Here is a 24,320-nt window from a genome sequence, read left to right on the forward strand (position 1 = left end):
AAACTCGGCTTGGATAATGTTAGATAGAAGTACAATCGTCTAGGAAGTTATGAGGACATGTGGTGGGGGGACGGCTTCTGAGGGTGGGGGACAATGCTACATGAAGCCAGAAGTGCCAAATGAGCTTTGAAGATTGTATGTCGTCTTGGCTTTGCCTCCCAAACCCACAGCCACACATCTACCCACCGAGTATCAGAAGAATCTCCTCACCTTCATGCCAAAGGTGAATATAGTGATGACAATTTTCAGTATGAGCGTCAAGGCCAGCTGCCACATGGCACTGTAGACTCCCACACCAGCTGGTCTGTCGGGCAGCTCACCTCCCTTGCTTGTGTTGAAACGGTTCTCATAGTCACACAGCTTGGAGGAGTCCAGAAGGCCACAGTCATTGAACAGCTCAGAAATGAGCTCACTTGTGCTCATGCGGGTGTATTCATTGGGGAAAGCCAGGATGGCAGTGATGGCTGTCACAACAAGTACCTCTACGACAGGATACTTGCCCAGCTGAGTGGTCTTACGCTTCCGACACCAGGCAATGTTGGTGCGGATAAACAAAGCTCCCCACAGACCACCAAATATGCCCAGCAGAATGAAGGGCACGAGCTCCCAGAGATGCCAGGGGGTGTGAAACTCCACATAAAACAGAACCAGGCGGCTGTTGCCAAAGGGATTGATGGAACGTAGAGTAAATGCTGCCACCAAGGCAGCAAAGAACGAGCGCCACAACGTTTTGAGGGGGAAATAGTAGCTGACCTGGAAGAAAGAAGGTGAGAAAGCAAACGTAAATCAGGATGCAAAGTTTCAGGTGAACAGTCAGTGCTTCAGGCATGAGAGCTGAGGACAAAAGAGCTGCCCAGAGATCTCTGGTCACATGGTAAATGGTAAAACACGGAGTTGGGCAGACCACTTCAGGTCCACAACGTCCAAGAGACACCGCCAGCGTTCCTGATGCGAAAGCAACACGCACATTCTATAGACAGATAAAAGTAGTTACCTCTTCTAGGCTGAATAACACTCCTCCGATAGGTGCCCCAAAGGCTACAGATACACCCGCTGCTGCTGCAGCCGACAAGACCTACGATCCAAAACTCAAAATTAGTGCTGGAACAACACCTTTCTCCCGTCTATCACATTTTTCAAAAGGAATGTTAGTGTTTACTAAACATTTAAAAAAAAAACTTTATGTCCTCCATATCCAGTTAATCAAAAATGAGGTTCAATTCGTATTTACTTATTTTGAGAGCAAACACTGCGGGCTACATCTCGAACACATGGTTCAAATGCTTGAACAGGCTGAGGGTCTTTCCTCTGTAATTAATCCAGACATGTACTTTATTCCGTATCCTTCCCTTCATCCCCAGTACTCTCAATCCATTAACTGAATTTGAGTCTGGACACCTATTAACCACCTAAAGGAGGTATTTTCAGTGATATATTTACATAGCGCTTCCTTTATTAAGGAATGCTTTTTAAATGAGATTTTAGAGAAGGCTGTAATGATACAAAACCGAAGTAACAATTGGCTCACAGCTATTCAGGAGCTGCAAACATTCATACGATAGGTACTTAGGATTTCCTGTACTCTGTGCCCCACTCCGTGCCTAGTGATCCATGGAAACAGAAATAGGGAGCAAATGAGAAGCAACGAGAAGGGGATAGATTTTGAAGGGAAGAGAAGACCTAAGTGTGTTTTGGTGAGGCAAGGAAAAGGGCTAGATGGGAAAGGAAGAGGAAGGGGAAGAAGCTGTCAGAGGGAAATAAAAAAGGACAAGGAGGTAGAGAAAGAGAGCGAGTGATACTTAGCTCTACCTAGACACACTCACACGCATGGAAAATATGCACGACCCACACACCAGAATTCACAGAATGCTAGAGTCCTATCAGTGGATTCTGGTTGCTGTGGAGTGGTAAGTGATTTGTGGTAGTAAGGAAATTTTTAAAAGAAAGTTTAATGAAAATTAAGAGTTTCTGAAGATAAAATGGTTCGTGGTAAAATAAATAGGCAGGTTTCCCTGGGAGCACAGGAAGGCCCAGGAAAATGAAGGGGAGGAAGGGGTGAGGTCTCTGGGGCTAGCCTGGGAGGGCTCCAAAATTCATGCCTATATACTGGCTTTCATCTGAGAAAGATGAGGACAGTCAAACAAGAGGATTTCAGTGACTCTTTAGGATGAATTATGAGGAAAAAGAAAGAATTGTGACGGCTAGTTTGTTTGTTTGTTTGTTTGTTGACAGAGTGGACTCTGTCTATGCCCTTCCTTCTCAAATCTGTAATCTCAACCATCTGCCCACTCTGACAAGGCCCTGGGACACAAAAGTGTTGCTGCCGATGGTGAGAAGAACAGGAAAAAATAACTGGAAAGTCTAAATAAACAATGGGAAGTGAACTCAAGATGCAAATATTCACGAGTCTAGTTAGAGAAATACATGACATCTATACAGAGAAACAGCCCGAACTCCCCTCTCATTTTATAAGGAACTGTTTGAACAAAAATGCCCATTTTATGGAATGAAAGTAACCAGTGATCTATCGTTTCAAAGTCACCCCTACCCACAAAAAACCAGCAAGAATCAACACTCTACTCTTGTCAGCTCAAATGGCTTTTTCGTCTCTTAAGCTTCTGTTGTACATTATTCCCATCTAACAACCTCACCGGTTTCACACTGCCTTGAGGCCCCACTACCATTTGACGGGTAGCTAAACAATCGACTCAGATTTCCCTCTCCCTTTCCTGCTAGCCTTCCTCTCCTGCCAGAACTTTCCCCCCTGAACTATCAGAATGTATTCCATTTTTGAAATTTCAACATCTTTAAGTTTCCTTCTGGGCCTTATGGTTTGTTTTGTTTTGTTTTCCAAATAAATCACGAGGTTCCAATTTTGTGAAAAATCCGTTCTAATGAAATGAGCTTGGCCTTGACCCATTTCATATGTGATTTCTGTGTAATTCAAGGAAAACAGAGCAAGAACCGTTATTTTCTTAAATCCTTAATTATAGCAGGATGAAAGTAACCAATGACTTAGAACACTTCTAAAAACTGTTCTTCCTCCACAAAATGACACACATTAAGAACTGCATGAACATGAGAACAGCTACAGGGATGCTGTGACAGGACTCATTTAGCGGGGTTGAGGCAGAAGGCAGGGAGAGGTCCTGCACACAGAGAAACTCATGCAGCGTGGCGTCAGGTGGAAATAAAAGATGGAAAAGCTGCTATATGAAACACATGAGGAGCTTATATTCGTTCACAGAAATAAACGACTTCTTTTAAAAATCTTCCCTCATTTTTGTAACTTGTTTTGTAATAAAACAGCACATAACTTGTATAGCATTATATGTAATAAAAGTTATTACAGTTAAAGTCCTTCCTTCTCCCTCACTACCACCTCCCTTTCCCACTCACCACAGGTGGACACTTTCAACAGTTTGGAGTGAAACCACTTTCCAGACACTTTCTTTCTAGGTGTGCATATACATACTTTTTAAAACACATTAATTAATTATTCTATACACGCGAGATCCCAAAATTGGCTTTTGAAACGTAATGATATTTTGTAGCCATCATTCCACGTCAAAACACGTAAGGCTATCCTTTTTAACGACTGCCTAGTATTCTACAGTACAGCCGAAATATTGTTTATTCGATCGGCCCCCTGCTGATGGATGTTGCGAGATCGTTTCGTTTTACCACGATATTGACAAATGCTGCACCAACCAGCCCCACACAAATACCTTGGTTCCCACACGCACTGGGGATGTCTGTAGGATAAATTCCTAGAAGTGGAACCGCTGGGTCAAAGGGTATTTGTACTGACATTAGTTATTACTAATTAGTTATTACTGTTATTACCTCTCTGCGCTTGGCTTCATTCTTCCTATATTTGTTGAAACAATGGCACAGGATGTTCCCACAGCAGCAAGCCACGTGCACTAGGGGGCCCTCTTTGCCCAGGCTCAAGCCAGATGACACGGCCAGCACCAACGTGATGGTTTTGATAATCAGGGTCCACTTACCCAAATAGCCCCTAATAATAAAACCGCTCAAGATAGTTTTTATCTGCAGGTCAAACACAGAGAGATTGAATATAGACTAAGCAAGTAAACAAGGCTGGGAAGCAATAATCTGGACCTCATTATGGAAACTGCACCTTTCGAACAAGTGACATATAAATGTTTGACCTACATGACCCCAATTTGGTAGGGAGCCCAGGAGCCCAAGAAAGCAAGAACTGTTCTTTAAGCTTTCAAGTACCTTTTTTTTTTTTTTTGGGCCATGCACTGGCTGGGCAAGGGAGTACTGCAAGCATGAGAGTGTGTGTGGAGAAGGAGGGGAGGCAGAGTGGGAGTGTGTTTTCCCTACTTACATCCTTACAGGCCAGTAGAGCCTTGATTCTCTGCCAAAGAAATTTGTAACTACGACTTGGTCAGGAAATAGAGAGGGTCAAGGTCGTCTGGGTAACCTCAAATCTCAGTGGTTTCAGTCACTGTCAAGCAATCTAAGCCAAAAGTAGTTAGAAACAGGATTTCAGCCACCCTCCTTCTAGCCCGAATCATACTGTAGGAAACAAAGCAAAAAGAGTTTTATTCTCCTGCTCGAACAAAGTTGACAGTGCCACTACTTTTTCAGGCCAGAATCTTGGGATCAACCCTTGATCTCCTTGGGTAGGGAGCAGGGGTTGGTCATCAAGGGGCCTGATTCTCCAGGAACCCACAAGGGTGCTAGGAATCAACCCCCTTTCATGTCCATGTGGCCCAGGCTGGGAGACTTGAGGGATGACCCAGAGGGGCTCCAGATTTCCTCAGGGTCTGATCCTGTTTCATATTCAAATCGCCGGAGAAGCTGGAATACCTATTAAAGGCTTTTAACCGGGAAGGAGTCACTATTGTTAACCATTTATAAACTGTTCGAGAAACTCACCTCAGGAATTCCGGAGCCACAGGCATAAGGCGCAAACACTTTGACAAGAGACACAGCGAGGAAGGCAAACAGGAGCGCCCAGAGGACATACATGAAATAATTGACTATGTAGGCAAAGGCTCCCTGGAACAGGGGAAAAAGAAAGAAGCTTGTTTTAGCCCAGGCAGCCTTCTGAGTAACAGGATTCCGGGACAGGGGCTCAGAAAGAAAAAGACCAGTATCACAGTGCTCAAAACATCCCTTCCAGGATTGTCAGCAAGGTAACCCCTGAAACAATGTTGGCCCACCGGGTACTGAACATGAGAGGCTTCGCTACACCCAAAGGAAACTGATGCGAGCTTCTAAGGATGGACAAGAACGAAGAACAAACAAAACCCTAAGCAAACTCACGTTCAATATGAGACCTCCAGCAGGTTTTGTGGTCAAACAGATCTGATTTTAGGTCGATTTTATTAAGAGTCTTGAAAGCTCTTTTCTTAGAACAGCTGAATCGTGGCTACACATTTGAAGTGAAGACCAGCTCTACCTAGCTTGGTGTCAAATTCTCACCAGAGGTTATACTGCCAAAAATTCCTGAGCGTTTTTCTTAAAATACACAGTTAAGAGAGCCACCACATCTTTTGAGAGAATTTTGCTATCACAGACTCAGCAACAAGTATATGCGAGTAGAAAGTTTCAGGCTCTGACCATAAAACAGAACCAGTGAGATGCCGGCCCTCCCAAAGAATAAAACAGCAACAGCTCTTTTTAAAATGGAGAGAACATACTTTTGAGACTGTCCTCCTATGATAATGAAGTCTGCCAGAAAATAAATCTAATTTTGACCACTAGTAAGGAGTTACCAACATAAAGGGCTGGCAAATAGTTACATCTTACCAAAAAAAAAAAAAAAAGCTATTTTGAACATTAGGAGATTATGCTTACTGATAAAAATAGAAGTTGAAACGCACTTGAATTACATGAAACACAAAACTCACTGCACTTATGACTTCTTAAAACATAAAACATTATTAAAATAATTTACTGACCTAGACAAAAGAGAGCCAAACTGCTCAGGATTTTTTTTTCCTGAGTTATAGCTTTGACACAAGTTTTCCATTATCTTAGTCACTCAGAGAAATAGATAATTGCTCTCTCTTGGCCTTTCAAATGTAGCTAGGGAGGAAGAAGACTCCAGAGGGGGGAAACAAAGAGAGAGAGGGAGTGGAAAGGGGCAAGGAGCTAAAAGCGGCTAGAGGCAGAAACCTGGAGGCTAAGTTCTTGGCAGGAGAACTCTCAGAATCTAGAAGACTCTGTCCTGGCAGCGATTTCATTCATTAAAAAAAAAGACAGCCAGAGAAATCTGTCACTTGAGCAAATGTCAAGCTCCAGTTTGAAAGTTCTAGTTGGAATACTTAAACACACACAAAGCTATGACGGGGCAGCATGGGGGAGCCTTGCGGGGATAGAACCATAGTTCTAGATCTTCACTGTGGTGGTGATTACGCAAATCTACACGTGTGACAAAATTGCGGAGAACTACATACACGCACACACACACACACACACGGACGCATGCGCACGCACGTGCGCGCGCACACAAACACACACACACACACACACACACACACACATACACACTCACCCTAAATTCCAGGGCTTCTCAAACGTTTCTACCCAAGTACTCCTACTCTAGGAGAGAGGGAAGGGGGTAGGATACTCAGGAGCAGAGCTGAAACAGAGACTGTTTTATCTTAATAAACATGGGAATTTTGCATCCCTTTGTAATTCAATGTAATTTTAGAAAAAAATATTCAGAAAAAAGCCCTGATTTTCTGAGAAGGCACATAGCATTTATCTTGTGGTTTCACCCACTCACTGGCACGCCGACCTTAGCCCAGTTTGAGAAGAAGAGATCTAAACCCTCTCACACATATGGTATGTATCTAACCCTTTTACTGAGCTCTCTCCCGGAGCCTATGTGTACAGCCACTCATGTACATAAACACTCTCATCTCTGACTTTATTATTTTCCTAGCCTTCTTTTCCCTTGACTGTGTGTGTGTATGTGTGTGTATGTATGCGCACATGCACACATCCCATTTCAAATTGTCTGTGGACCAAAGCAGGAATAAACGTGCATTTTAAATGTATAAATACATATCCTAGCCTTGTCTCAGTCAAACAGAATAAATGAGCAGTGAGCTGAGATGGTACCTGTCTGGGTTGGTGGAAGCCACAGTGGAATTGGGAAGTGAGAGTTGTTTTATTCTGTCTTGTGTGTTTTTGTTTTTAGTGGGAGAGATCTAACAAACAGCCCGAGCAGTAATAGAAAGGGAAGGAACTGAAAAACAAAGTTACTTTTACATTGAAAAATATCGGCTAGGAGACAAGGACAAATGGAAATACTGATTTAATCTCCAAAGAAGGCTATGGGCAATTTTATTCCTGCGTTTCTGTTATTTTCATATGGAATGTATCCTAATTTATTTTAATGTCCTAATGCAATGCTCAGGGGAAAATTACTTTTGAAGTGTATACAACAGACACATTTTTAACCCACTCCGACTTTGTTAGAAATTATAGCGTTCCTGTTGGCTGGTTCTGACATTTTTACTGAAACTATTAGAGAAAGACAGATTCAATCACACTGCGTACTAACAGCTAAGGAGAAACACCAGGACTGTTTACAACAAGCAAAAACGTTAAGTCACTGTGTAAGCATCAAAGGATTCCACGTGGCAGGATCAAGGGAAATAGGGCCACACTTAAACCACAAAGGCAGCTGGCACTGGTTCCCCTTTCCATGAAGAGGAAAATAGGGATGCGTTCCACAGTGCCATGAGTACAGTATAAGAAATTCAGTCAGTGTAAGAATAACAGTCAGAGGTTTGGAAATCTTCACAACACGTTACCTCATCCGTGCTGATGATAAGCTGGGACCAGCTGTTCCACTCTGGGCATTTGTCTCTGTCTTCGAAAGTGACGTGGTCAGAGTTCCAGCAACAGTGCTCATGGTTAAACCAGAATCCCTCAGTGCATATGCCTTCTTTTAAGTCTGTCATCCAATGAGCAGAGATATCTATCAAGCCAGCTAAGGAACCTGATTTGAGGTGAGGGAAGGGAAGGCCAAAGTTGTCAGAGAAAACGAGGGAAAAGAGAGCAAAATACAGGACAAGCCATAAACTTTCCGGCTCCCCCTGCAACCTCTTTCTGATGGTCTGTCTGCTTGATTTCCACCTATCACCTCCAATAGATTTTGCCTGTCATCAGATGCCTTTTCAAGAGGGGGTTAAAAAAAACCCCACAAAACATTGTCTGCATTGAACACCATGTCTGTAGAATTTCTACACAGGGGGAGCTTGGGGGAGGGCGAAGTGATTGGGTGGGAGCAAGAGGTGCGTGGATTTGCCTTTTAGCTGACGTATGTGGCCAAGACTCGCTTTGCCTCACAGGTGATGGATACCAAACCCCGAAGACAGTGAAGTTTTTTAAAGATCATCTTATTCTCACTATTTACATTAGACTGAGAAGATGTGAACTGCCTGCCTTGAAGACTCTTATATGACCTTTGTTTGAGATGGCTGTGGAAGGGAGCTGACGAAGCCTACAGAGAGGAGAGCTCAGCCTTGTTAGCGATCGATCTTGCTCCATGGGCGAGGGAACCTGTGCCATGGCAGGAAGGCATTCGAGGCTGAGGGAAATGAATTTGAAAAAGCACGAAGTGTGACGCACATGGAAAGTTACATGAAGCTACAGACATGTAGAAGCCTCCTGAGCCTCGGACGTGAACGTCTTCAAGTTTTCTTAGTGAAAAAGGAACAAACAATATTATCGGTAGAACATCCACCAAAGGCAAGTATGAGAAAATGAATAGTGAATGGGGAATTATGTGCTATGGCTAATAGACTGGTTAAGATCGTTAGAGTCCTTTCGATTCTGGCCTTCTCATCATTTCTGTCGTCCAGATGAAGAAACTCTGGCATAAAGAAATGAAATGGTCTAGAATCATGCTTTAGGGAAATAGCAAAGACATCATAAAATTCACAGCCCCTGAATTCCCAGACTGTTCCTGCATTCAGACACACTGCTTCTATTGTTGCTCTGCGATGCTTAAAAACAAAATGCCCTGTGTGTAGGAGGGAAAGAAAAATATTCACTGGCCACCTAGTGACAAGAAATACATTAAAAAGTTGAGGATACTACGCCTACATTCCAACAGGCTGGAGGCCATGTCATGTGTATGTTTGGGTAGGTGTTAAAAGTGTTAACAGAGGTTATTTACATACTTGAATAACCTAGTCAAATCTAACACCTTGTTTGACACCTCCTCTCAGCCACGCCCGCCTTCTCCACCTTTTCCGCCTTCTCCGCCTTCTAACTCTTACTGCACCTATTGCCCAGATGCAGAAAATTAACATGTGTTAACAGAGTTTGGCTTGTTCTCTGGTTGTTTCATGTGAGCCTGTCTTATTATACCTAATGCCGGCATCCTCAAATCCTATCCTACCTTTCCCTGCTATTTCTCCTTCTTTCTCCCATTGGGCTCCTTCTTCCCTAGTTACAAATTTTATCAGGTTTCCCTTACCGCCTTTAGAAAAAAAATGCTTTCCCCTGTCCTTGCGACCATCCCAAGCTTCTGTCCCTTCTCTCCTTCTGATGGCCACCAAATAGCTCCCAAACTTCTACACTGGTTGCTTCCCCTTGAAATCCGACTCCTCTAATATTTATGAGATAGTTTTCCAGGGTCACTGGTATCCTACTAACTGCTAAACTATGTAATCTTTTCTCAGCCCTCTTCCTTCCCTTCGGCCTCTCTGCAATACTTAGCATTACAGACCACTGGCTCTATCATTAGCCAACTCGAAACTGGCCAGACCATGTTCTCTCTCCCGTGCAAGCCAAAAGGAGTAGCATTAACACCCTAGACCACGGGTTGGCAAACTACGGCCCAGGGGTCAAATCTGCCTCTATGCTTGTAAATAAAGCTTTGCTTGGTCTCAGCCACGCTCCTGTCTTTACCTGTTGTCTACAGCTGCTTTCACCCTACAGAGAGCATCTGGGCCACAAATCCTAAAATATTCACCATCAGGCCCTTTACCAAAAAACATTGCTGAACCCTTCCCTAGATAACCTTTGAAAACCCAAATAAAGGCTGAGCCTTTACTTGTCGCAATCATCTTATGCCCCGTGGCTCGTAAATCTTCTTAGGTGACAGCAGCAACGGTGTTGTTAACATCTGTGGGCGCCGCACTGAGCACTGCCCGCACTAAATCTCATCTACCTACTATCCTGTCCTCACAGCAAACATGGACTACACATACTCTTACGAGCCCCATTTTACAGACCAGCAAACTAGAGCTCCCAAGGCTTAAGAAACTTGCCAAAAGTCACAAAACTAGCAAGTGGTGGGGCTGGGATTCAAGTCCCAGGAGCCGCAAAGGAGAGCCCATGCTAACGGACATTTTATCCCACCTACCTCCAGGTTTCCCCCTAACTTCTGTTTCAGCTCAATATTCCAGATCTTCCTAGGCCCATCTTTTAATGCCATAAGGATACAACCCTTAGCATCTCTGCCAGGTATTCTCGGCTTTCTGCTTCCCCGGTAGGAGGGGAAGCCTGCTTGGGAGCTTGCTTTAAAGCTGTATGGCCATAGCAAGTGCACTACTCCTAGTTAGACTGCATTATTTGGAGTGGCTCACGAGGTTGACGGAGATGACAGGAAAAGGTAGTACCATCCCACTCGTCGGCCAGCATGAAAGAATGAGATTGTAAGTTTCTTGAAGGTATATGCGCCATATCTTCTATCATGCTCTTCACCACCAAATGAGACAGCAGATGTTTAAGAAATAGCTACAAAAAGCTCCCAGGAAGTTCTCTATCTCCTCTTGTAGACCCCATGTAGCTGTGTTTAAAAAAAAAAAAAAACTGATTGTCTCAGGGCGCCTGGGTGCCTCAGTCAGTTAAGCATCTGCCTTCAGCTTGGGTCATGATCCCTGGGTCCTGGGATTAAGCACCAGGTTGGGCTCCCTACTCAGCGGGGAGTCTGCTTCTCCTTCTGCCCCTCCCCTGCTCGTGCTTCCTCTCTCTTTCTCTCAAATAAATAAAATCTTTAACAACAACAACAACAACAAAACCTTGATTGTCTCTATTAGAAGGACTCTCCCTCAAGGCAATCACTAGAAGGCAGTGCTAATAGCGCCTTAAAATGGATACAGTATTTTATAGCATACAAATGCATTTAGATAATTTTCCCATTTAACCGCATTTATTTAAGGAAGGGGATGCAAGTATTAGTATCCCTGTACAGATGGGAACACTGAGCTTCCTCAATGTCCACCAGCAATTTATTTCATGCAGGAAAACAGTAAAGCACAGCACTCAACTCAGTTCATGACTTGGGGGGAAGGGCACACCACAATTTTAGGAGATTTGTTTAGAAAACAAACATAGTTTCCCATACCTGATAAGAGCCCAATAAGTAGCATCAACAACCAGCCAGAAAAAGCATCACTCACGCTGTGAATTAAGGCCCATGTTGACTCTTTGCTTTTATTGGTAATCTAGGGAGACATGAGAAAAAATTGGTACACTCTACACACACACTTGCTTTTTCACCTTAAAATGCACAGTAAAGAAACACAAAGACAAATCTGTTCATTAGGCATAGGGACCAATCTGGGGTTACTTCTCAAATAATCTTGGGCTGACCCAACCTTATCGGGACTTGGGAGGTTTACTGAAGCCTGTCTTACTGAATCCCCTCTTTATCTGCAGTATCGCAATGGCTCCAAGTACCTTAGTCAGGGGTTCCCCCATTCAGCTGCTAATTCTGTATCACCTCAATCTGTCTCTGTCTGCCCTAATCATCTGATATTCTAAGGATGGTCTCTTGACTCACAGCAAACAGGTTGAAGGTTTTTCCAATCAACAAACACGGGCTTATTAGAGTGGTGAAAGTACAACGTGAGGTTTCCTATCCAGGGCTGTGCTCCAGGTCAGGCAAGTTCCAAGACTTGCTTCCTGCACTGGTCGCAGATACTAAATGGTATCAGGGATGTGTCTCTTTATTTTCAAAAACCTGCTGGGAATATGTGAGGCTGATCGAGAGGTGCAGAGAAGTCTACCTTTTAGGCCCTAGCCCCGTCCATTTAACCCTTTGGTGCCCACATTTCAAAACCAAGCATTCTGACAGCTTTGCCACGGGCACTTCCCCCTTCTCTGCACCTCTATTTCTTATCCTTGAAACTGCGACTTCATTACCCCATCTTCATCTATAACGCTATCACAAATAATGATAAATTATTATAAACATTTTAAAAGCATTTTAAAAATTCATTTCGACCTGTGACTTTAAGTTTCCAGTTTTAGTGTTGAAAGTAGATGAGGTGACGCTTTCCTGCGACAGTGTTTCCAGTCTGATGATGAACAGTTAACGCAAAAGAGGTCCCTTTTGAACACTTGATAAACACATTCTAATTGATTTTGAATTATTATTAATTGGCATAATGTGTCTCGGATGCAACCATTCTCAGCTAGTGGGAAATACGCCCCTGTCATATCCCAGGTGACTTTCACAATGTAAATAACATGCTGAATATGCAACTGATGACAAACTGAACTCCGAATTACAGATGGCAGAAATTCTAAAGCTTGCCTGATGACTGATATGATAGAATATGTGTGCGTGTTCCCAAATAGCAGCAACCTTATGAAAAAACAGGCTGTTTTTGTAGAGATCCCCTATTTCAGTTAGGATAGAAAACTCATGTGACATGATCACAAATCCAAGGATTACACGGGAATTTCTCCAACCCCCTACCAGGGACAACCTGACCGCTAGGCTCAGGTGATCATAAGAAAACCAGTCAGGAGATGGGAATGGCTTAAGAATACAAAGCGATCTGCCCCTGACTGCCCAGGAGACTTGCCTGGCTCTGAGAGAAGGAAATCATGAACTCGGGAGAGAGTGGGACCAACTTAAAATCCACATTTTAAATTTGGACTCAGAGCAGAAATAGTAAGAAAGAAAAAATAACCACACCTAAGGTTGGCTGAAGAAATGTCTCACCAGAGCATCTCCCACTGAATTTGGATCACTGGGGCTAGGGCCCTCCCTTTCTAAGGACCTCTCCGTGGGGCCCTGAGAGGAGCTAGAAACCGTGCTTCCCTGATTTAAATGATACACAGCAACAAGTTAAAGGCAAAAGACCTTGGCAGACAAGCTTTAAGAGGTTTTCATGGGGCTCTGGAAAGAGAAAAGTGAGGAAATTCTCTCACCAAATTCAAAGGAATCTGTGCCAGAGCCATGAGCGCCATCTTATCACCTGTCACGTTAAATTAATGTCCTTAATTTGAATTTGATTGGTCTTGCGGGTTTGAGTCCAATGCGTGCATTTTCTTTTATGGTTGTACAAGAGCCATAATCACAAGGACTTTATCCCGTAGGCTTCAGTAAACACCAGGGCTCTCAGACTTTTTTTCTTTTATTCCTTTGAAAGAAGCCCCCTTTCTTTTCTTAGTTCTAAAAATCCTGTGTCAGGGAAAACCATAAAAGGGAAATGAGATGGAGGAAGAAGATCTCTGAAATGTACTTCAGTCCCCTCCACCAAGTTTGTTTTCACCTCTTTGCACAGGCACTTACACCCACGTCAGGGCAGCGGGGATCCTTTCCAACTACTCACTATAGGAAGATAAGTCACCCTCAAATAGAAATTCTTCTTAAAATCATACACAAGGTGCCCTAAAAATAAAAGTTAAGTTAAATAAATAAATAAGTTAAAAAATAAAACCCTACGTTGCCAGTAGGCAGCAGATTCAGCCACGTCCTGGGCTGAAGGAAAGCATACATATCAAGAATACGGATCTACAACCTCTTTCCCTCATGCTTCCTGACGCTTAACTCGCATACCATCTTCATTCTTACCTCTCGGTGCCTATCCCGGTCTCGAGACTTCTCCCTCACCCAGTCAATTGTGTTGAAATCATCATAGGTCCCCACACCAGGGATTGGCTCCTCCAAGAAGTCCATCATCCTATTTGAAGACCCTATTCCTCCACCATTGTATGACTTGTCCTCTGCATTGAACAGGAAACAGACATTAGGACCTCAGACACTCTGGACATCTTAATGCCTCCCTGCCGAGTACCAAAAGGTGAGTCCTTAAAGCACGGGATGATTACAGGTAGGGTGTGCTGTTAAAGCAATATAATCATTGATGGGAACGTCCATCACATTTAGAGGTTTCTGTGGTCTAGGCACAAAACGACGAGGGCCTTAAGGCAGTATAAATGGAAAGGGACAGAGGAGCAGGACAGAACAAAGGGAGAAATGACAGGAGTTGAAGTGTACTGGGAAAGGATTTATGAAACAAAATGCGGGAGCACGGAGCAGCTGAGGTATTCCAGTTTCTTTTACGGAAGGGAGACAAAGGGCCAAAGGTCTTTGCAGACATACCACATCAGAAACCATTTTGCATGTGTAAGGCAGTGATTCAATTCTGGGAGGTGGCTTTTGCCTGAGTGGGAACTCCAAAGAAAGCATGTCAGCCTCTTCACGAGTTAAGCTGGCTGGAATGTACATATTTCCCTTCAATAGGTGGAAGACTTTGATCCCTGATGTAATGGGCTTGTAGAAACTTTTACTGAGTATGTCAGAACGGTCTAAGACTGACAAGTAGAGATTCAAAGACCAGTGCACGGCTTGGCGATGGAATGTCCCTCCCTGATCCTTCAATGGAAGCAACATACCCACTTGCCCAACCGCAGTCCTTTATCTGCTTTGCTTTCAGCGCTTCTATTACAACCACTTAGGCAAATGTTTTGTCTTCCTTTCTAGACCGGAAGCTCTTTGAGGGCAGCCCTCTATGTGAGTCATCCTTGCCTTCTCGTGTCTAACACATATCCAAGATGTTCAATAAATATCAGCGGAATCAAAGTTTATTTGCCGAAACGATGGGGATGAGAAAGAAGTATTCAAACTCAGGAGCTGTACACACACAAAGTTACTTAGTACTGCTTGACAAACTTGTTCCAAATATTTCCACCACCCTCTGGTGAAACAATATTTCTCTATTAAACACAAAATGTAGAACAGTATTCAGGAATTTATGCAAATGCGCACTGAGGAAAAATGCAGAGTAATGCTATCAATGAACCCAACCAGCCAAAGCTTCCATTTGCAGCGTCAACCTTGGCAGGGACAAAGCTTTATCCAGACTGTTTGGTGATGAATCCCTCTGCAGAGAAGGCCAAAGTGGGCCTGAGCTGACACTCAGGTCCCCCCATCCGCGTCCCCATCTTCACTCTCAACTCCTACAGACAACTTCAGCACTTTCGTAGGGGAAGTGGGAATTAACCCCCAAGCTGCGCCTGATTTACAAACTGTCAGTCTTCCAAATACCTCATTGGCCTTACCTTTCACCAGCAACACACACATTTAAAAGGAAACGCCCTGCAGAATCCAAATCCTATTGAGAGTGGGGGGTGGGGCTGGAGTGGAGGAGGGGAACAAGTTAATCTTAAAACCCCTAACCAAAGTCCTTTCCATATCTTCAAGCCTACCTGGCTGTAAAATGGTTGGCTGCTGAATCACCAGCCCAGCATTTCCTATCGTGTCAGTGGCATACTGATAAAGATTAATGCTGTGTGTTTGAGAGCTTGGAGGGAAACAGCCAGCTAGGAAAGGAGGGCAGAGAGAAAATAAAGTATGGTGAGAGGGGCAAAAAAAGAAAAGAAAAGAAAAACAAGCTGTTTAAATTCTCGAGACAAATGCTGACAAGAACAGAGGACCCCAAACTACCAGAAATTTACTTTTTAAAGCAGGTTAATGCTCCAAATGAATTTGCTCTGATTTAAGGTCTCTCCTTTCAGGAGAAATTCAGAGAGGATTTTGTGAAACTGATTTTTAAAAGCACCCAATAGCTGCTATCTAAGGTTACACTATATATCAAAGGAGGTCCCCAGCTCTAAGGACATTAAGACCCAATGAAGATCTGCAACAGCTTCCTAACAGGAAAGAAAGAATCCTGTTACATCACTAGGTAACATGAGCACTGCATCATCCTTCTTTGTAGATAGTCTCCTGTTAGAAACGCAAATTGTCAGGCAGCTCTGAAAAGAGCAGGCAGTGATTAGAAGCCGACAACAGACTGCTTGTGATTCTCCAGATCCCCTTCTCCCTGGGGTCACACTTCGGTCCTGGGCTGGGCTCAAGTCTGCTTACCTTCAATCACAGCTTTCTTTTTTTCTGCCTCAAGGAAGAAATAACCTTGGCAGCCTGCATTTGGTCATTTAGGTTGCGGAGCCTTTACAGAAGGGGCCCCGGGAAGCACTGCTTTAGAAGGGCACTTGCTGCGTTCTCTGCCTTTCGCAGGAACAAATGCCACCTAAAGCACCACCAGTGTTCCCCGGCGGTCAGAATGTGATGTCACTGGTGGAGTCACGTGACCAGACCCTTGGACCAGCCTTGGAGAAAGGAAGATTTTTAACCGAGCACAGACGCCTTAAAGATGTAGTCTCAGCTAAACGAATGCCATTAAACTGGCGCGGCCAGGTCAGCTCACAAAACTGGGGTCCAGACAAGTTTCAGCCTTTAGACCTTAGTTAGCAGAAAATCCAAGGAGGCAAAGTAGGAGTATCTGAGAGCATTTAGAAGAGTTACAGGGATCCTAAGTAAAAAAGGGAGAGGGGCAAGTACAGAAAAGGCTTTTTAAAGAAAATGCCCTGGAGAGCAAAATCATGGAGAAAATCTCAGACAGGTGACGCTGAGTGAAAGATGCCAGACACGGGGGCACATGACGCACCTCTATCCGCGAAAGTTCGAAACCAGGCAAACCTAAATTACGTCATTTTAGGGTGCAAATGTAAGCTGCCACATTACAAAGAGAAGCCAGAAAGTGAGAAAAGTAAAGGCGGTAGCTCCCCAGAGGAGAGAGGGGGGTCGCCTTCCGGATGGAGCATGTGGTGAGGGTGGGGCTCCCGGAATGCTGGTAATTTGTCTTGATCTGAGCCCTAGTTACCTGAGTGTCCATGTGATAATCATTCTTTAAACTGGACGCATATGTTCTATGTCTTAGTGTGTATACATCATAGTTAGAGAAAACTATGAAAACAGAACTGCACGTGAACTTACCAAACAAGCTCAGCTCTTTAACAGCACCTAGTAACTTAAAAGCTCAGATTACAGTCAAGAAAATGAGTTGTTTCTTAGCATTAGTTCTCTACCCAGAAAGCAACATCAAATCTGATCTCACTAATCCACACTGGGTAAAACTAGCTATTTCAGCTGTGAAAATAAATTCGCTATTACATTTGCATTATTTAAAAGGCTCTCCCCTCCCAGGCCCTATTCCTAAGGCTATTCTTCAGCAGGTCTTAATTAACGGGGCAATAAGGCCAGTAGAGTAAAGGAGAATGAAATAGCCATCTCTCAACTTCCTCAGTGAATCCGCAGGACAGCTGCTGTTAAACATTAATCCAGTCAGTGTGCTCCAATAATCAGACCTAAATGTAGGGCTCTGAAATGTTGTGATCCCTCTCATCACATCTTAGGGCCCGATGCATCCTGAAATGTTAATACAACAAAGCCTTATGAAATGCGAGGGACTTTGTGAAGCCTGTGCGCTTTGGGTCTGGTCCATCATTATCATAACATCTCAGTCTCTTGATGAACTCAACTAGCGTTAATGAGAAGAATCAAAATGAACTGCGAAAGTAATTTGTGGGTGACGGTGCTATGCAACTGTGCTTTTAGAAAAGGGTGTCTATCTTACTCAAAGAGAATAACATGCCCAGACTCATAAGCCTCCTTCGAAGTCATTCTGTATTAAATAGGGTCCTACCTGTAGTTTCTGAAGGTAACCGTGGAATTCACTTACAGTATCTAATAAGATTTACGTTATCTCCCTAGATGACCTTACACTTCAAGATACTGTATGTTTGGGTATTTATAAAATGTATAGTTCTTCAATGTACGGTGACTGAATTGTAGGACTGGTACCGTGTTATAATAACTGCTCATGTAAGTTCATGTATGTTTCAAATGTTACAGCAGTGCTTCTAGAGGAGGGACTTTATTATTCCACGTAAATTTATTTCTTTTGAAAACTAGGTCTAGTAGCTATGATGCAGTCCTTATACCAAAATGAGATTTAATTTAATTAACAATTCCCTTTTCTGCCAAATTTATAATCTCTAGCATATGTTCTGATACAGACTGCCAGGCGTAGGTCAATTGATATTATTGTGAAAGTAAGACCAAGAAATGCTTATCAATTTGTAATGCAGCCTATGATTAAAACCCAATAGTATAGTTAACATTTGGGGACAAGCAGAGTAATGCTTCTGGAACACAGATGTGATCAGATCACCTTCTGATTTCTAAAATGTCAGTGGCTCCTATAACAATGTTGTTTTTTTAAATTTTAATTTCAGTGTAGTTAACATACAGTGTTATATTGTTTTTAAATCTTTCAGCAGAGGAAGGCCACTTAATGGACATTTGGCACAAGTGTAGACCCGGAATTTTTAAATACCCATCATAATTTTTAGACTAGGACAAATAAAATACTTAAAAGTGCATAATGATAATGACAACAATAATATTACAACCATTTTCAGTTTCATCAGCAAGAGGGATTGAATTGTTTCCACTCTTTCACGGACGTACCTGTATCTAACTGGATGACAAATAGCTTAAACTGCGGGTCATACCCCATATCCGGCTGGTTTCTTTTCTTAGCATTTTTTTTTAACTTACTAGAAAGAAATGGTAAATTTATAAAACTTAGTTGTCAAGAATGGCAGCAGAGATTAGCCCATTCGGGACCAACTACTGAGGTACAAAGAAAGTCACAAAATGCAAAAGGGCTTTTCAAAAAACAGTGTATTAAGAGTTAAGCTTCTGGTGTGTAAATTCTCTGCTGAGGAAGAAAGAATAAAATTAAACAAGGACCCTAAATGTCATATTGAGGCACTTAAGTCTAGATTTTTTGCTTCCATACCAAAAAAAGGTAAAACTTAACCCAAGTAAGTTTTGAAGGCACAGTGTGCTCTAAGTTACATATAAAACAATTTAATACTCTAGTAGGAAAATGATTCAAGTTAAAGTACAATTAGATCTCAATTTAAATAATTTTTTAAAAGCCCCTAAAGGGTAATTTGCACCACTTGAGCCTGGGAAAAAACGTCCAGAAAAGTGGTCAGAAAAAAAGTCAACATTTAAACAACTTTTCTGGTAGGTTACACTTAGGTCTAAAAACTTAACAATGGGTCTTTAGAAACATACTGCTTGAATGAGGAGGCATATAAATGAATGCATTTAGCTCCTTTCCTTTTATGGAAACTACGTTCTAATTTTTTTTTCCTAAAAATCACATGACGCTTGAAACTAGACAACCCCATAAAATACAAGAAAAGAAATTCCAATTTGAGAGTCATGTTTATTTCAATCCCTAACCAATATGCCACTAGAAATTTACCTGGGGGGCTGAACAGTAACTGATTAAGTGAACTAGTTAAACACTAACAAAACCACAAGGGGAAAAAGGATAGAAAGAACCCTCGTGCACAGACCCTGAAATACTGCTTTAGTAATACGGCAGCTGCCGGAGGGCTCACTCATTGGCAGCAGCCACAAGAAAGAAACGGTCAGAGAAATGGGGCAGGGCTCTTGGTATGTATCACAGGACCCGAAAAATGTCCCATTTTTTAAAATGTATTTCAGTTTTTACAGTGATATATTGTATGTTTGCAAGGCTGAAATGACACCTACAAAAAATTCAACACTCTACCTAGCATACGTCAGCAGATATTCATGTGGTTATTTAAATTTTACCCTCATTCAACGGCATGTACTAAGAGTCTATAGTATGCCATTTCTCACTTCCATACCTGCAGCCCCTTCCCTTCTTTCATTGGCTCATCCATCCTAGATCTCCCAGAAAGTTATGAACCCTTCCGCATTCCATTCATCCCTAGGTCTGAGACTGCATTACAGTTAAAGCCCCAATAATTAATCAATACTTTTAGCACCTTTCTATCAACTTGTGCCTCCATTTCACTTCTAGTTTGCTTTCCTGCTTACCCAGACCCAGGGGCTGGAGTAGCTCTCCCATCTAAGCCCTGGAGAGTATCACAGGACCATGTCATGCTTTAATACACTTAGTTTGGCCCCTGGGACAGTACTCAAGGAGACTTTCCACTGATACCCATCTGTACAGCCACACTGGTTGATAAATACTGAAATACCTCTAGAGCTATAGATAAATAACTACTTTTTCCTGAGGACTCTTCCCCGCCAACCATCCCCTAGAAAGCTCCTGAACGTTCCCATGCTTCAGCAGCTGGAACATGAGGAGGCCCCAGGACACTGCCTAGTGCTACGTGTGACATCCAGTCTGACTGGTCAGTGCCTGTGTTGGTTTGCATACGTTTCATTTCAGGATTGACTGCTTTGGTTTCCGTTCACAGGAGGTTAAAACTTGAAGTTGTCTAAGAGGCAGGAAGGACAGCAAAGAGGAAGCTCTCTATCCCAACTCTGCTGAAAGCTAGACAAAATAAGAGGTCATGATGAGGGGGGCCTGGGTGGCTCTGTCAGTGAAGTGTCTGCCTTCCGCTCAGGTCATGATCCCAGAGTCCTGGGATCAAGTCTCGCATTGGGCTCCTTGCTCAGGGGAAGCGTCTTTCTCTCTCTGCCTGCTGCTCCCCCAGCTTGTGCGCTCTCTCTCTCTCTGACAAATAAATAAAATCTTTAAAAATATATATTAGAAAATAAGAGGTGGTGAGAGATGAGGGTAATGGGACTGTAAAAACAGCAACAAATCTACTAAGTGAAGTTTGAAGATTCTGAGAAGTATACAGGAAGATGAGGCATGTTAGGGCTAGGGAAAAGACTCTGGAGACAAGGAGGAATCTAGATTCTAAGACCACCTTTGGACTCCCCATTTCCCAATGGATACAGCTCTCTCCCCACTGGGTTGTAGACATTTGCGTGGGGGTGTGACTTTTATGCCTCCTACTCCCAGCATCTGCTCTAATCTAGAAGTTCCCAACCCAACCCAACCCAACCCACTTTCATTACCACTGGAGCCAGGGTGCTAACTACCAGAGTTACCAAATGTGGGAGAAATGGCATGTGGGTTTATGGCTTGGTGTCAGCAGGCTCCCGCTGGACTAGAATGCCACAAAAATCAATGGAGAACTGGAAGTAGGGGGTCTAGATTTGACAAAGTGGCTGAGGGGGCTGTCCACGAAAGCAAAACATCCCTCAGCTCCATTACTTGCTCTTCATTCCTTTCTTCTCAAATTTACACATTTATGGGATTGACAAAGGGACTGGGGAATGTCATGGGTGGGGAGACGCTGCCCTAAAATGCACATAACATACCCCAGGGTTGGGAAACCTCCTGCCTAGCACAGTCCTGTGTAGTAACTTGTAATTACTGTTTCAGAAACAGCGGTTCTCTGCTTCTTCTGTCCTAAGTCTGCATTGGTTTCTCTCTATTAATCTCCAGAAGGAAGCTGGGGACAAGAGATTAGCAATTATTCTTTGGCAGGGGCAAAAACTTGCAGAGGAAATACCAGTTAGGAGATTCTTCTTGGACTCATGAAAACAGCATGATGTCACGGACAGAAATAATGAGGCTATAGATATAAAATCTAAGAAGTGCTCTTACACACATATCTGGGCACACCAATGTGTGTACGTTATTCACTGCAGAACTGTTAGTAGTAGCAAAAACCTGGAAACAATGGAAGAGTCCAGTAATGGGGGAACAGCATAAGGGAAGAAGTAGACTGATGTGAATTAAAATAGAAAAATCCCTCAAACGCATGTGAAAAAAGCAAGTCACAAAATAGTTAAGTAGAATGTTTTAAAAAGTGTGTGTGTATGTGCTAACTGGAAAGGAAAAGAACTGAAAGAGTCACATTGAATTATTTTTAGCAGTTATCTCTGGAGTGGGAAGTACGGCGGGGGGTCTTTCACATTTTATATACATGTGCATTGTTTGAATCTTTAATAGCGAGGTCTATCTATGTGTTACGTGGTGTTTCTGAAAAGAAAAATAATGACCAAAAAAAAATGATAGCACAGCTAGAAGAGCAGAGACAGGACATTTCAAAGGGCAGACTTTCATTCTGAGAGGCAGACCACCGGAGTCTTTAGAAATGAAGCAGGTGACAGTGTTTGGAGAACACCAGGAGGAAAGCCCCCAGAGGAAGATGGCTTACGAAGTTTTTAAATGAAAGGCAATGGGAAGAAAGGCTTTGCCTCAGGCCCTGTTGTCCAGCAGTGAGAAGGCACAGATTCTAACCCTCGCTCCACAAATCACTAGTTTTACCACCTTGGGCAATTGCCTTAATCTCTGTGGCTTTCAGGTTCTCCGTCTGTAAAATGAGGGAGGATCAGCAAGTATGATTTTTAAGGTCCCTTCCAACTCTGATATTCTATCATTTTGGCGATGATTTTTTTTTTTTTTTGGTCACTCATATATTGTGCTGAATGACTTGAGAAGACCTTAAGCTTTGAAAAATTCCAAATGGTATTTTGACTGCCTAGTTATCTGAGAACACTCTTCTGGCAGGATCATAAAATGGCACTACTGATCCTTAGAAAAGAAAAGTAAGACTCAGCTCATGAGCAAAGTATAACGACAACCTGGGACCCAATGCTTCTGGCATACGGCTAACCAGAGCTCTACCAATAGGGCTACCGGATCTGTGGAGTAGCTGCTAGCCACAGACTCCAGAAACATCTCACATGCACTCCTCAAATGTTACAGCAGCCCTTTACCCCATGCTGTAAATTGGAAGAAGGTAAGGTTAAAAATAATCCGCTCTGGATTTATAGTACTGACAAAGGGCCTCTACATATTGTTTTTTCCTTCAAGAGGGGACCAAAGTGGTTCCACTGACTGAAAAACACATGCGGAGCTTCCAGATTCAGCTGTGCCAAGTGAAGAGCTTAGAAGTTGTCACTCCCACCCCTACAAGAAAAAGCTGGACAGACTGAAAAGTCACGAACTTTTCACGGACCTGCCTGAGAATGAGGGTTGCAGGGGGAAAGCGCAATGGCCAAATCTGCAGAGAAGGGTTTATCCAAAAAGACACAAAGAGACTGCTCACCTGAAGTAGAGACCAGCTGAACCACAAACTGCTGCAGGGACACCTGAAAGGCAACGCTGACGAACTGCTGGAGGCTGAGTGCAGACTTGCGTGACAGAGAGAAACTTCTGAGGCTTGCACGCCTGTGGGCTCTACCTCCAGGAACCCGACCAAGTTCTCACAGTGAAGATAAGAGAAAGATCCCTCCTGGCTCTGACCAGGGGAGGGGAAGAGTAATCATTGTGAAATTCCCTGGAGCTTTCTCTATACCAAAGGCCTATGTTCCAGGGGGAAATACTTTGCCTTAGCCTTACCCCCACTGGGGGAAGGGCATTCCTCTCACTCCAGCAGACACGGGTGCACACAACCCCCTACCCCCCACCTCTCTACACCCCCACCCCCCCACCCCCACCCACCTTTTTGTCTCACCCAAAGGAGAAAAAAAGTGTAGTCAACAGGGGCCAGGGCTTCCAGGAAATGGATTGGGAATGCTGTGGTCAGAACAGAAGTATGGGGCAGGGAAAACAAAAACTGTACCACTGGACAAAACCATGTGATGGTCACAGCCATAAGACACAGGCCCAGCAGACACGGAGATTTCACAGAAAATTATAAAATGACCTGCTCCTACATACCTTACCACGAGGCCAAGAGGGCTCCAGTGTAATGACAGTGGATTGCAGCTGAAAGAACTGAGCCACAGAATGTCTCTCAACAAGCTGCACTTAAAGGAAACTCAAAATCAAGAGGTGACACAAAAACAAGGATGCTACAGGAGACACCTGGGTGGCTCAGTCAGTGAAGCGTCTGCCTTCGCTCAGGTTATGATTTCAGAGTCCTGGGACTAAATCCCGCATCATCGCATCATTGGGCTCCCTGCTCAGTGGGGAGTCTGCGTCTCCCTCTCCCTCTGCCCCTCCCCCCTCTGCTCATGCTGTCTCTCACTTTCTCTCTCTCAAATAAATAAAATCTTAAAAAAAAAAAAAACAAGGACACTACAAAATTTTCGCTCTCTGGCGCAGACGGTTACACCATCCATTAAACAGCCCAATGTGTGGCCACTTTACCATAAATTCACAATGGAATTAAACTAGAAACCAATTTTTAAAAATAGCTGGGAAATGCCTCATTACCTGGAAATTAAAGAACACATTTCTAAGTAACCCATGGGCCAAACAAGTCTCAAGACAAATTACAAACTATTTTGAAGCAAATGAAAATGAAAATACAATATCAAAATCTGTCAGATGCAGCAAAAGCAGTGCTTAGAGAGAAATCCATAGCATTAGGTTCATATATTAGAAAAGAAGAAAGATCTAAAA

General features: G+C 43.2%; 1 protein-coding gene across 3 annotated transcripts in view; it reads right to left on the reverse strand.

Moving 5' to 3' along the window:
- CLCN5 (Cl-/H+ antiporter 5) overlaps positions 1 to 24,320 on the reverse strand; it is a 162,757-nt gene that overhangs the window by 12,033 nt on the left and 126,404 nt on the right. For 2 of the 3 annotated variants that reach the window (XM_087859903.1, XM_087859904.1), the window contains exons 5-11: positions 13,820 to 13,971; positions 11,357 to 11,456; positions 7,809 to 7,996; positions 4,915 to 5,037; positions 3,847 to 4,053; positions 995 to 1,075; positions 211 to 753 (exon numbers count right to left, since the gene is read on the reverse strand). In XM_087859903.1, coding sequence (XP_087716029.1) covers positions 211 to 753; positions 995 to 1,075; positions 3,847 to 4,053; positions 4,915 to 5,037; positions 7,809 to 7,996; positions 11,357 to 11,456; positions 13,820 to 13,971 — 1,394 coding nt within the window. Of the gene's footprint in view, positions 1 to 210; positions 754 to 994; positions 1,076 to 3,846; positions 4,054 to 4,914; positions 5,038 to 7,808; positions 7,997 to 11,356; positions 11,457 to 13,819; positions 13,972 to 16,117; positions 17,140 to 24,320 lie in introns of those variants that run through there. The other variant, XM_045786691.2, reaches the window with a different exon arrangement.

The sequence above is a fragment of the Ursus americanus genome, chromosome X, assembly GCF_024610735.1.
Source record: "Ursus americanus isolate L20-20 chromosome X, mUrsAme1.1.p, whole genome shotgun sequence".
NCBI lineage: Eukaryota > Metazoa > Chordata > Mammalia > Carnivora > Ursidae > Ursus > Ursus americanus.